Below are 13551 nucleotides of genomic sequence, written 5' to 3' on the forward strand. Positions count from 1 at the left end.
AAAAAAACAATAAGATCAGGCAAATAGAAACTGAAATCGTCTCAAAGGATTAATATATATATATATTTTAAATGCAATGAAGTCACTGAAATCAAATATTTTGGTGCAGCACAATTTAAATCTGCACAGATTAAAGAAACTTTCAGCAGCAGAATTCATTCCAAGAATTATAACTTTATTAGGATTCATATTCTCTTTCACTTTGGTCACCATACACGTCGTTGATGAAGAATGTCAGTTTAATTTCTATCAAACAGCCAAAAATTCAGGTTTACATCCTTTTTTTCAAAAGTTAACTCCTGTTTGTTTCAGTAAGTTTGAGGAAGATGATTGTGAGAAGTCATCCTCAGCAGCTGCAGCTCAAATGCATGATTTGGTTCTTTGTTATTCCCAAACATTCAGTGAAAATTTGCCATTACTGCTGAGATGATTGAATGTCCCACAGAAATATTTCTAAAACCTAAGAATACTGCAAACATACAAACATCCAGCAGTGGTGGCTCAATTCAGCATTTGTTCTTGTTTTGTTTTTCTACAGTGAACGGATGCTACTTGAGAACCAAATCATACACTGTACCAAGAGATTCCCAGGGCTGCATGTAAGTTCAGAAATAATAAGGCTTGGGTTGTGACAGTATATTTTGAAAAGGACAGGAAAAAAAAATAAAACATTAAACCACTTTCTTCAGTACTCGATGAAACCAAATGTAGAATGAAAAATATTCACAATAAAATAGAAAATAAATCATGTTTCTCATTTAACGCGAGCTAGGAAAAACCACTGAACATCCAATCCTGTGTGACATATTCTGACACTAGAGGCAATTCAAAAATAACATCTTCAAAAAAAAAAAAACTAAAAAAAGTCTATGTTTGTCTAGTCAAAAGTGTTTCGAACAAAATTTCATATAGTTAGGGTTTTCCTAGTGTTCAATACAGCACAAGCATTGCATTTACATTTATTTATAAAGTGAACATGCTGCACAAAATATATAAAAAAACAAAACAAAAAAAAAACAAAAAAAACAAAAACAGGCAATCCAACCATTAAAAAAAAAAGGATTCTAAACTAACTTGTGCAGGCCCGTACCCATGTGATCAATTCCAGCATTACAAATACAGACATTACACCATTTGACTATAATTTTAATCTTGCATTCAGAACTGATAATGTATGTTATAATATGGAAGTAGCCAGACAAAAACACTGTAGATCAGCATAAGTTAACAACTGAACAGTCCATTAGAATTATGTAAAGCTCTCACAGTATTTTCTGTAGATTGAAAAGTGTCACAAAAGCCTTAAAGTCAGTAATTGGTTCAACAGACTGCGCATATTTCAATTCTCTTACATTGTTAATTTCAACAGGTATACATGGACATTCATGTATGTTCTTCTCTCTAGATTACAACCTTTCTCTTTATTCTGAGCAATAAAAAGATTTGACAACAACGTCCTGGATGAATTAAGCCTCAGCAAAGGGCTGTGTTGGTTATACCCCCCGGGACACCTCACATTCTGACAAGCCACTGAGTCTACCTGAGGCCTCAGCTTGATTGTGAATAGAAATCCTTTCCCATGACCCCTTTAATGTGATGTAAACACGGTATATATTCAGGGTTCTTCCTTTTTTTTTTCTCCTCATATAATCCAGTACTCCTTTTTTTGTAAATTTTAAACAACAAATCAAAAGTTAAGTCAGACAGTTGCACTTTTAACACAGTTAGATTCAGCAATGAAGACTGAGATTGGCGAACAATTGGCAGAGAAGTTACAGTGTGGGAGGTTTCAGCCCGTACTTCCTGGCCACTTCTGTCTGGGCATACGCTGCATCACATAACGAGTACAAATGGGCCATCTCCATCTCTGACTTGGCGAGGTTAATTGCTTTGTTGAACATTTCTATTGCCTTGTCCAGATTGCCCCTGTAAAGAAAACATTCTGGTTACATTAGGTGTCTTTTTAAAGAACTTAATGTGTGGTTTCTGCTCAAACTGATGATTTCACCTTTGAACTTCAATGGTTCCCATAGTTTCATATGCAAAGTCACATTTGTTGTCGATCTCAATCGCCTTACTGATGAGTTCTAGACCCAAGTCGAGGTCTTGTTTCCACTGAAGCTGCAACAAACTTGATATGCACGGAACAATTACCAACATGACATATGAATGAATCAGAGATGTTTGTTTTTAATCAATACGCCTACATATACAAGAAAAACGGCCTACCCCTTGTGGACATATGTGGTGGCGTTGTCTGGTTCCAGTTCAATACATTTGTCATACATCTCGTCAGCTTTTCCAAACTGCTGCTGATCAGTCAAAGCCTGAAAAGAACGAAAAATGATTGTCATGTTGAGGACAACAGCAGGCTTACAGAAGTTGCTTTCTTTGTCCAAATGATGTTAACAAGTCAGACTGCCATCCCAATGTAGTGCATATCTTAACCAAATTTCCAGAAAATCAGCAAAAGAAAAGTTTTCATTTACTGCTCCTATGTAAATTCTCAGGAATTGTCCACACTGAGAAAAATCTTTGGTGGAGTCAGTTTCCGGTCTTGTTCTATTGAACCATTTCACAACAGGATGATGCATGAATATGGTGTAAACACGGCTTTTGCAATTATTTGCATGATTGCTGTGAATCCTGAAAATGAGTAAATGTCAATATTTTGAACTGGAATGAATGTCTGTTGTTTTCACCTAAAATACTTCAGTTCATTGTAGCAAATGTTTTTCTTCTGTACCACTGCACAGATTCTACTTAATGATAACAGACTGTTTCTGTTCCAGTCACTGTTTGTGTGCACTCAGCACTACAGTTTTAGAAAATGGCAGTTGCACCAGTTTGACTCAGTTCAGTTTAAAAGCTTCCAGAGACCTGGGGCCTGTACTACAAAGAGATATCAACATACCCAGGATATCTTTCAGAGATCCAGCTTGATTAACCCTAGCAATCGCACTAAGGAAAACCAGTCCTACGACGGTGGTTATCAACTCAGTAAGCCAACCCAGGTTTGTCTGATCTGAGTAGGAGCGTGTGCACATAAAATGGGCGGTGTTATCGGCATCTGACCAATCACGACTATGGAAAAGTCTGGCTGCAGAGCGGCTCACTTTACCGCAGAGGAGCAGAACGTACTCTTTACAAAATATGAAGAATATAAAAACATCATAGGAGCAAAAAGCAGCACCGTTGCAGCGACCAAAGCCAGGAAGGGATGCTGGCAGGAAACTGCTGACTGTGTGAATGTATAAGTTCATTTGTTTATAATATAATACAATATGATCACTGCTCCATCTTGAAGTCACGAATCAGACAATAATCTGACAATCTCACATCTGAGGATTCCTTTTAACTAATTTGCTGCCTAATGTATATACTTGTGGCATATCTGACATTTTTTTACTTTCAGCTGCAACCTTGGTGGCGTAAAAAGGACTTGGGAACAAATTAAGAACAAACAGAAACATAATTCAAAGCGGTGTAGGCTTATTAACGTTTCCTACAAATACATGCTTTAATGCTAAAGTCAGTTTACTGTTGTGGGGTGATATTGGTATGGAAAAAAATATGAAATAGCTTTGACATTGCCTGTAGCCAACAGGAAAAAAAATGAATGAAGGAAGACAGGAACTCATAGAGATCCTCGTCAGGGTGCGCTGTTTTGCCGGTCCTGAAAAACCCTCACGCTCCTCAGTGATCCCTCACAATTCACACTCCGATGTGTAGCGGGTCTTCTAGAAATGCTGATGCCATTTTGTTGAGAACTGCTTAGTTTTCTACTCCTTCTGAAGTTTTACAGGAGAGAATTGATTTTCAGTGGAGGTGTTTTTATACCCAGTGATCTCCATCTCCAACATAACATGCTGCGGAGCAGGTTAACCATTCAGTGTAAGTTACCATGGTGATGTAAGAAGTGAACCACCGTCGTAGGACCGAGAACACAGGATTTAACCTGAAGTTACCTCGCTAACCCCAAATCCTGCTTCATAGAACAGGCCCCTGAAGCTTCAAAAGTAGGGTAGTAGATCAAATTATTGCAAAACAAAAACGTGGTTTGTAGACTGTACAAACTTTCAATGGAATATTACAACAGCATGAGTGCAGTCAGTCCTCTGAAGAGTGAAAACACAAGAGGTATTCTGGAAGATGCATCACCAGAGAGGGCAAAAGGTGTCATTTTTTATTAGTAGGGAAGAACCTTTAATATTATTTGTCCTTGTAGCTGCAAAATGCACTTAATAAAACAAACTTAAATTAAATGGTTAATTTGATTTTTTATTTTTTATTTAATTTTTTAGCAAAACTAACTATATTAATGGACGAAGCAGATTATTCAAAGGAAAAATAGCCTTTTTTGGAAGCCCAAAGTGAAAACCACGTAGAAAATAATGCAGATATTGTATTATGTTTGTTGCATCAATGCCAGAAACGTCAGCGTGTCATCCCTCCACAGAGATGGTGCGTCTTCATTTACACATTTTGCCTTCATCGGTAAACCAAATTTTTCCCCTCAGCCGATTTTCAGTGCTCGAGTAGTATCATTTACAAAGAGTAGCAAAACAAATAAATAAAGTTTTTGATTTCAAACCTGAGCATAAAGAGCGTAGCCCTCAGCACATTTTGGAAACCTTCGGATAACGTCCTCAAAGCCGTCCATGGCTGTCTGTACTTGTGCTGGGTTGTTTCCAGTATATGCTTGTCTGTACTGAGGACACAAGGAACAAAAAACAAATAAAAAAAATAATTTAGCAACTCATTGTAACTGGTTACAGACATGATTGCTGCATGCAAGACAGCTAAATTAAAAGGGGGGGGGGGCTTTTGTGTTAATCGCGACATGACTACTTACAAGGGCAAAGCATTTCTGTGCCTGAGCCAGAGCAGAGTCGGGCCTGAGCAGGATGCACTCATCAAAGTCTCCCACTGCTTCATCCACCTGGTCCAGCAGGATCTTCAGCTGAAAGAAAATACAAAGCACTTGTCATGAAGTATGTCAAAACACATCCAGCATCACACGGTCACCTTCACCTTGCATGCAAACATTAAGCTAGTAGTTGCCAGCTGACACCAGATCAATGGAAAAATGGACACCCACTAAAATGACAATCAGGTGTGAAAAAAAACAAAACAATTCAACATCACTCCTACCTGACCCCTGTGGTGATACACATCAGGGTTGCGCGTGTCAATCTCAGCTGCCATGTTGAAGTCTTGTGTGGAGAGCAGAGGCTGCTGCTGCTGCATGTACATGCTGCCACGCTTGATCAAAGCATTGGCTCGTAGCTGTAAGGTTTAGATGACAGTACAGAGAGAGAGAACCGGTCAGGTTGTAGTTTTTTAAGTCTTTGGTGAAAGATGATTTTAGAGCATACCCATCACTAGATGAACCTAGAAATAGGCATTCACTCAGGTTGCAACTAATTTTGAGTATTACTACATGGTTCCTTTGCTTTAATAAAAAACAGTAAACAGTAATGGGAGCATGTCTCTCAGATGATGTATTTGGTCGTTAGTGTGGGATTTCACTTAGGGACAGTTTAGTCGTGTTTACACCTTCAATATAAGGAACTTTAAGTCCCAGGATTTTTTTTCCTTCAGACTGCTGGTTGTTTGTGTTTCCAATGCAGTCTGAAGACCCCCAAACTATTTGGCAAATTAGTCCACCAACGTATGAAACAGAAACAACTGTTTTAATGAATAATTTTGTGCACGACTGCACAACTAGTTGCTCCACAGTCTATATACAACAACAGTAAGTATGGAAGAGATTCACGCTGTGCTGTTGTTGTTTTACCTTTTTGCATCAACGCTGCAAAAAAGATGAGCAGTACTAAGAGCAGATTCAGAATGCCCCAAATGCTAAACCTAGAGTAAGCAAACAGATTTAGCATGATGCTGTGGAAATTGACTGTAAGATGACTGGCCAATAAAGAATGCTGTGAGTACTCGACCCATCAGAAATGTTTGAATTTAATTTTCTCCCTCAGCCCTGCCCTGAAAACGCACCAAGTTCCTCCAAAGATTTCTCGTTCCTGGGAAAAGCAGCTTTCGTCAAGCAAGCTTTTCTAGGAAATGCACTGAAATTACTTCAGAGCCTCATCTGATTGTAGAAAGGATGAGATTTATTCATCACAACATATTAGCATCTTGTGCAGTATATTTTTTCCAAAAGATTATTTGCAGATACAAGCGAACCGTAACATAGACTACTACAAGTTAGCATTAGGCTATAAAGTACGTTTGTAGCTACTAATCAATACTAATCAATAGTAATCAATCTAATTTGGGAAATGACTGATAATCCTAACCAAGAAAAGCTTCTAAAATAAACAGTTTATACCTTCACATTGGCGTCCTGCATGTTGATCACTCGGTCCAGGTCAGGCTGAGCAGCAGTAGCGTTACCAATCAGAAGGTAGAACGTAGCACGCAGCAGCAGGGCCTCGGCAGTGTATCGGCCTCCGGACTCAATCTCCTTGGTGCATTCACTGATGATTTTGTCATAGTTCTCCTCCTCCATGTACTGCTTTGCCTTCAAGTAGCCAGAACTGAGAAAATGGGGAAAAAAAAACAGGTAAGGAAAAGTGTTTTGCCTGCAGGTGTTAATTATTTCTCATCAAATCTACGTCCTCAGCACAAAAACTGACTTGAAGGTATTGTACATTGATTTCATTTTAACAAACAAACAAAAGATACACTTCTATTGATTAACATACTGCATATTGTTGTGCACACTTAATATACCAGCAGTTTCCATAAAATACTAATGACACTTTTATAGTACACAAAAACGGTCATTTCAATCAGTAAGTTTAACAGTGTTTGGACAGACACCTCACACATGAATGTTCAAATTCTACACAAAAGCTGAATCATAATGAATTCGTTGTCTTTCCATAGTACGCCTATAATGCCAAATGTACACACAGTTACACAGGTAAAAGTCAAAAGTATCTGAACCACAACATTTTCTGAACACATTCACTGTCACTAGTCATACAACTTCTTGTGCTAAGAGTCAAACTCTTTCTGGCGACCAATTCAGATTTCAATTATTTTGGGACAGAAGTGGAAATTCTTTGATACAAATGAACACAGTTTCCTATGAAGCAATAACACTTTGTTCTGTACCACCAGCTTCTCTTTGTCTCCTAACAAAACCCAAGTTAACAAAGTTGATATTTAGCAAATATTCTAACCTCTCTGTGACCTCAGCTGCCTCGCCCTCCTTGTCCTTGTCTTCATCTTTCTTTTCACCCTTCTGCAGCGGCTGGGAGATGATGTCGTCTGTGAACGAGCTGAAGTATGACTTGATGAACTGAGGAGAAGGCATCATGGGCTCACGGTTCTGCAGAAGAAGGATGTGAAGACGGGTTACCGTGATAACAAAGGGTAATAAAACTGAAAGAAAAGTGTCTGAAAGTGGACAAACCAACCTTGTACTTCTCTTTGGCCTTCTCCTTCCCCAGCTGTTTCAGGACCTTGTCTGCTAGCAGCATGCTCTGCTGGTTCTGGAAGGCCTCAAGAATACATACCGCTGTGACATCTAGAGATTAACAGAGACTGACTGTCAAAGAGAGTCACAAGTTTTAAGTTAAATTGACTTTTTAAGAAGAAAAACAAGCATCTCACCCTCTAAGCACTCCTTCTTGTTGTCTAGTTTTTCCAGAGCTTTAGCCCTCCTGAACAGAGCCTTGACGTAACGTGGATTCATCTCCACAGCTTGAGAGCAGTCCTGCACCACTTCTGTCCATTTCATCTGAAATTAAAGTTTCAGTCTAGTTAGATTGTGAAACACTTTTGCTGTATGTAAACTGGGGGGCTGCTTTAACAGTGGGTAAACACCTTAGTCAAACATCAGAAAGAGAATGTTGATGGTTTGCACAGACCCTGCTACACATTGACAAAAGAACAGTAACCAGGGTTTTCTGCAAAAGAATGCCATTTCTTCCCACTAACATATACTGCAGCCATTTCAGGTATTGTGAGTTCAAAGAAAAGGTGTCGTGACATATGACTTTTCTTCTGCAACCAGCATAAGCCGCTGAACATCTATGGGGACAATACTTGACTGAGAACAGTAATAACACTATTATACAAGTTCAAAATACTTTCAGTCGTGGAATGAGCCTTTCGGACCTTAAAGCAAACATCATTTTCTCAGGACAGCTACTTTGTTTATATCGTTTAAAATACACTGTGTGAATCATTTGAACAATTTCAGCACGACAGGGTGGTACCAACCTGCTGTTCGTATGCTGCTGCTCTGTTCTGGTAAAATGTGGACAAATCAGCCTTCTGTTCTGTCGGGCAGAGAGCAATGGCCTCTGTGTAGCACTGGATGGCATTTTCATACTTGCCAGCCTTGAAGTACTTGTTGCCCTTGTTCTTTGCTGCTTGGGCCCGATCCAAAGGGCTCTAAATGAGAGAAAGAGAAGGCAACAATTATTGATCAAATACTCTCTTCTGTGACTCAGTGGACTAGATCAAGGTCTAAAGAGCCAAAAGACTGTTTTGCTGTGAAGGTATTTATAACAACTGCCTGCATTAACAGTGATTTAACCTACCATTGATATATGAAGTTATTTCAGTGGTTCATAATGACACATATTACACTGATCATAGCAAACACAACATATAAACGTCCATGAATCAATAATGTCTATGTCCAAACCTTAAAATGACTTGGAGAAGAAACTGGCACACTGCAATAGCAACTATAGCCTTCCAGTGTATAGTTGCAATAAATTATAATCTCTGCATTGTGTTCGCATACAAGCAGTAAGTCCAAATATATTACCTCATATTTATTTAACTCAGTACCTCAAGCTAATAATGTTTTTTCTTTTTCTTCCCACATTTTCACTTTCATACAATTACAAGGGCCTTGTCTCATACCAGGGCAACAACTAGAGTTTATTTCCATTGTTCAGGTGAATAGCAAAATGTCAGAAAATGAATTTTTCCCAAAGCCAAAGATGACATCCTCAGATGTCTTTTTAAATCAGTTTACAGTAAAAAAGGAATAAAGAAATTCTGAGGTCAGATGTGCTGTTTATCATCTGTTGTGATTTAGAAATTGCATTGTTTCAAATAGTGGTTTGTGAAATTGATTAAGTGTCAAGGAGGACATGCACTGTACAACAGGTGGGGGGAAAAGCAAGCACACACAGAGAAGGCAGACCCAGAGACACCTGTTACTGTGAAAGTACATGTGTGCCACTAAATTAAGGCTGGCTGAAAGGTCTGTTTGGATATACTACAGTCTCACTGTACCTTAACTGTAATCAAAATTTTTAGAACTTTAGGCTCAGAACAAAATCTCTCACAAATAATCCATGTAAATTATTCAACTTTGGATGAACTATAAGTTACGCAAGTCTGTTAGTATCATTACCCATGCATGACAGCCAGTGGCGTCATTAGGCCTGGGTGTGCGATGTTTGCTTGTTAGAACAGCAATAGCATATAGAATAGAATAACAAAAAATAGCTCTGTATCGGTTGATCTATCATTCCAATCATACCGTACAGTCTTCAAAAATAATATGCTTTAGTTGCAGTTCCGAAAAGTCTAATCTGTTTACTAACATAATTTTTATTTTCTGGCACGATAACTGCTTTATTTTAAAGCACACAGCTTAAAAACAACCGATCTAGCTTATAATATTTATTTTATCTTATCTTATGGCGGAATACTGGGCACTTTTTTGTCACTTGTCTTTTTTGTTGTCACTCGATCAAGTACCTGCCTGTCAGGTTCAAAGTGTATTTTGTAATGGAATGCCAAATGCTATCATTTGTTTTCTGCAAAACAAATCTACCCACGGGTATTAAAGTAACCTTGAACCTTAGCTAGCATTTATTTAATATTATATTAATGTGGAAAGTGGGATGACCTTACTTTGCTGAAGCACTGTGTCTCACATTTTGAGTCCGTTTTATTCTTGAATAACCTCTAAACCCTACAATTATCAGGTTAAAACGTAAAAGATTCTGTGCTGGGCTAAGCCCACAGTGTTGCGAGATCCCCCCAACACTTCTGTTGCAACTTACGGTAACTTTAGATATTATGAAACAGGCTAAGAATATAATTATGCCAACAAAATATACATTTTTGGACTCTGGATGAGTTTTCAGCTACGTATGTTGTAAACTACACAGGGTCCATGCATGGCAGTAGAAAGTGAAAGAGTTGACAGCCACCTGTGGGCTGTTATAAAACTGTCTCTGCGTAAAACAGTCGGATTCAAATGACAGCCATCCCCGCCCAACCTGACTTTCTAAGAAAACTGCGTTAGCCGGCCAGCATAGCCACCAAAACATAACATTTACACAGCTATGCTAACCTCGGCTGAATACATTCTTCCTATGCAGTTGGGAATTATTTTTAAATTTCAGAATATACTAGTAACAGTTTATGTTAAAAAAAAATGAATGATTTACAGGCGAGGGCTGTCAGACATCTGCACCACACTGGTCAACCTGGCTGCGCTGATACCGTTAGCATGAGAGATGGCTAACTAGCAGCTAACTTGAGCTAATCCAGCAGCGACGAACCGGTTGCTGGCGGCCTCGCTCTGCTGAAGGTAGCTGTCACTGACGGTAACGGTTGGTGTCCTTGACTGTATTTTTACAGCAATGACACGTTTAGTCCCTGCAGTGTGGCCATCGCACTGAGAATCATCATGCTAATGTGGGGACGGCTACATTAACCTCCGAGGCTGGAGGAGGCTCTGGGAGACAGTTACCATGTTCTCCTGCTCTCGGCTGGCGCGGGCTGCGCCGTCTTGGCCCTGCACGGGGCTGGCGCTGCCTTCTGGAGTTTTCCGCTCCCCGGTCCCTTTCCGTTCCTTCGTCCTGCTGCGGTTCCACAGGTACACCGCTCCCACTCCCAGCACTATGGGGGTCCCGACTAACAGTGCCAGCTGCCAGCGGGGTAGTCCAGTCCCGGACTGCGGCTCGACTGGCTTTGAAGCAGCCATGATGTACAACTGAGCGATGGTTAGCCAGCCAGCACCTCCAGCAGCAGACAGCGTGAGAGCTCCGCTACTTCTTCCCGTGCTCTGAGAGGTCACAGGCCCCGAGGAATCATGGGATACCGGCAGAGCTGCTCCGGGGCTGTATGGTATTTGTAGTGTACCAGTGGAAGTTTGTAGTCCAAACATCAGACCAAATGAAATATGAGTTGGGCCGACAAAGAACGTAGCAGGCATGTCCTGGAACCCTAACCCTAACCAACTACCTTTACAATTTAATTAATTGTAATAATAATACTAATACTACTACTGCTACTAATAATAATTATGACTTTATATGAATGGCACGTTTGGAAATAAAGTTAGAAAGTGTTTTAGAATAACTCAAATGTCAAATTAGACAAATAATATGAATAAAATCAACTCAATAAAAATATTGTAAGCATGAACTATAGTTAAGGTAAAATTGTTAAGTCAAGTTTGTTTTTATTTTTGCTTTTTTCCATTTTTTCTATAGCACATTCAGGACAACACAACAGGAATTGTGTCAAAATGCCCTAAAGTATTACTAAAACAAACAGAAACATGTGGGGGGAAAAAAATACAATTTCATTCTACTTTTTTTTTCTTGATACAAAATAAAATTATTATAAAAAGTAAAAATAAAAATCTGCATGTATCACCATATCAAATGATGGAAGATCTGGCGTATGAACTGTTCTGGTTATTCAAACTTGCATGTTTTTGATGTAATTTTTACATTAGACATGTACAATCACAGCATTTTCTATAGTTTTATTGATATATTTGTGTATTTTGAAAACACTGTAAAAAATCTGTAAAATAAAATGGAAAAATTATAGATTTTTAAAAGCGTACCAAAGTAATGTGTGGTTTCGCTGCAGCCACCAGGCGGCAGTGCTGCTGACTCTTTCTACAGCCACCTACAGTTTGCCCACTGCTGCACTGTACAGAAATAATCCCTTAAACATGCTGTGTGTTTACCTCTGCACATACACAGTCTTGTTTGTTAAATTACATTATGTAAAATCTTCAGTGCTGTTATTAATATGCAGTCTTTCAAATTGTGCAACATTTCTATCTTGATCAATGTGCATTAATCCTGTGCTTGTGTGTCTGTTTGTATGTTTTCCAGGTCCAGTCTCCTCTCTGTTCCATTTCAGAGCTCAGTGCGGGTCTGTCTGCACAGTGCTGCAGCCTGACTGCTCAATTTAAGCCCAGGGCCATGTGTCCTCAAACAGCAACCAGCACTGAACAGTTTTCAAAGTCAACTGTATTCAGCTGGTTAGAGGGAAGCCTGTGCCATGCGGAGCCTCATAGTAACACACACCTTTAATAGGACACTGTTCCTGGAAGAAATGTTGTAAAAAAGGACATGCTGAAAGTTATTTTACCGGTAACTTGTAACTTATTTACACAATCGGCTGCCTGTTGTTTCTTTCTGTTCTTGGAACTGCATCAAATTTAAAAGTAATATTTTCATGCTAAATATAAACATCTTAACTCATCATTTTCATTAAGTTAAGAGTAAAATATGTAGAAACTGAGTGCATTTTGATTGCAAAGCAGCATAAAAGAAATCACTGCTCCCATTCTTGTTTTGAAAAGCCATAAAATCAATTTTGCCACTAAACCAAAACACGTGATGAGACACAATGACCTTGTACACTACTTGTGTGGACTGTATAGTGAAACACTGTTCTGTAATTGAGCTGCTATTATTATTTACAAAGGCAAGGAGGCACAAAGGTCACAACCAGTGTCTGATCTTCTACCTACTCTTGACTTCATCTGTTATTCCTGTAAAATGTGTCTGCTATTGTTAGCGCTGCTTGGCTTAGTTTTAGCTGCTGCCACAAGGTGTTTGGTAACCTGTGAGCACTGAGGCGTGTCTGTGCTCTCGTAATGCAGGGTGGCGTGTGGAGAAAGGGAGCAGGTACTTGGAAAATGTTTGCAGATCACCGAAGAGAACACAACAAATGATTCCAGTTGGATAATTTAATGAGATTAACGGAACTTCATTGAATTTTGTTTTATTTCTGCAGTTTGTTTGTTATTTCCTTGCTCCACTAAGTATTTTTGCAATACTTTAGTATATTTTTTTTTCATCGAGCATTTGCAAATGAAAAAATCTCTTTTTGATACAGACACACAAATAAAGCACAGTATTATACTGCAATGTACAACCGCTGTTAAGATTTTAATTGCTTAAATGATATTTGTAGCACAATCCCTGCAGTAATCTAAATGCTGGAGTATTTACCAGTAACTCAAAAAATAAAATTATTTGCATGGAAGTTATTTTTATATTTCAGCATAGGCATGCATAAAGAGTCCTTTCCTTTGTTTTTTTCTTTGTTTCTTGGTAGTTTGTCATCAGAGTTTACCTTAATTGAGTCTCCTCTTTGGAATAACAGCAGCTTACTGTAATCTTGTTCTCAGCAGTGATCGGAGGTTACATGACAAAGCAGCATGAATGTCTCATAACAGTACCTGCCCAGATTATCCTTCCTCTTAAAGACTCAAGTTTCTGAGATTCTTACCGC

The 13551-nt window shown here is 38.9% G+C and overlaps 1 protein-coding gene across 1 annotated transcript; it reads right to left on the reverse strand.

Moving 5' to 3' along the window:
* Positions 1-154: 154 nt before the first annotated feature.
* Positions 155-11050, reverse strand: tomm70a (translocase of outer mitochondrial membrane 70 homolog A (S. cerevisiae)). Its single transcript, XM_008281281.1, has 12 exons — positions 10757-11050; positions 8251-8424; positions 7639-7765; positions 7443-7552; positions 7206-7354; positions 6347-6554; positions 5155-5289; positions 4856-4963; positions 4595-4711; positions 2230-2327; positions 2009-2131; positions 155-1926 (listed from the first exon to the last, which is right to left on the reverse strand). The coding sequence occupies exons 1-12, from the start codon at positions 10988-10990 to the stop codon at positions 1773-1775; spliced, it is 1737 nt and encodes a 578-aa protein (XP_008279503.1). The 5' UTR covers positions 10991-11050; the 3' UTR covers positions 155-1772.
* Between the last annotated feature and the right edge of the window lie 2501 nt (positions 11051-13551).

This window comes from Stegastes partitus, unplaced genomic scaffold (assembly GCF_000690725.1).
Source record: "Stegastes partitus isolate 25-593 unplaced genomic scaffold, Stegastes_partitus-1.0.2 Scaffold228, whole genome shotgun sequence".
In the NCBI taxonomy this organism is placed as follows: Eukaryota; Metazoa; Chordata; class Actinopteri; family Pomacentridae; genus Stegastes; species Stegastes partitus.

What these genes read in the sequence shown, in the direction of transcription:
- tomm70a (XM_008281281.1), bottom strand. Translation starts at nt 10,990, where the DNA reads ATGGCTGCTTCAAAGCCAGTCGAGCCGCAGTCCGGGACTGGACTACCC. An exon ending in TGTATCACCACAGGGGTCAG is followed by an intron (nt 4,964 to 5,154) that starts GTAGGAGTGATG and finishes ATTTTCTTTCAG; the next exon opens with CTGAAGATCCTGCTGGACCA. An exon ending in CACAGAAATGCTTTGCCCTT is followed by an intron (nt 4,712 to 4,855) that starts GTAAGTAGTCAT and finishes TTGTGTCCTCAG; the next exon opens with TACAGACAAGCATATACTGG.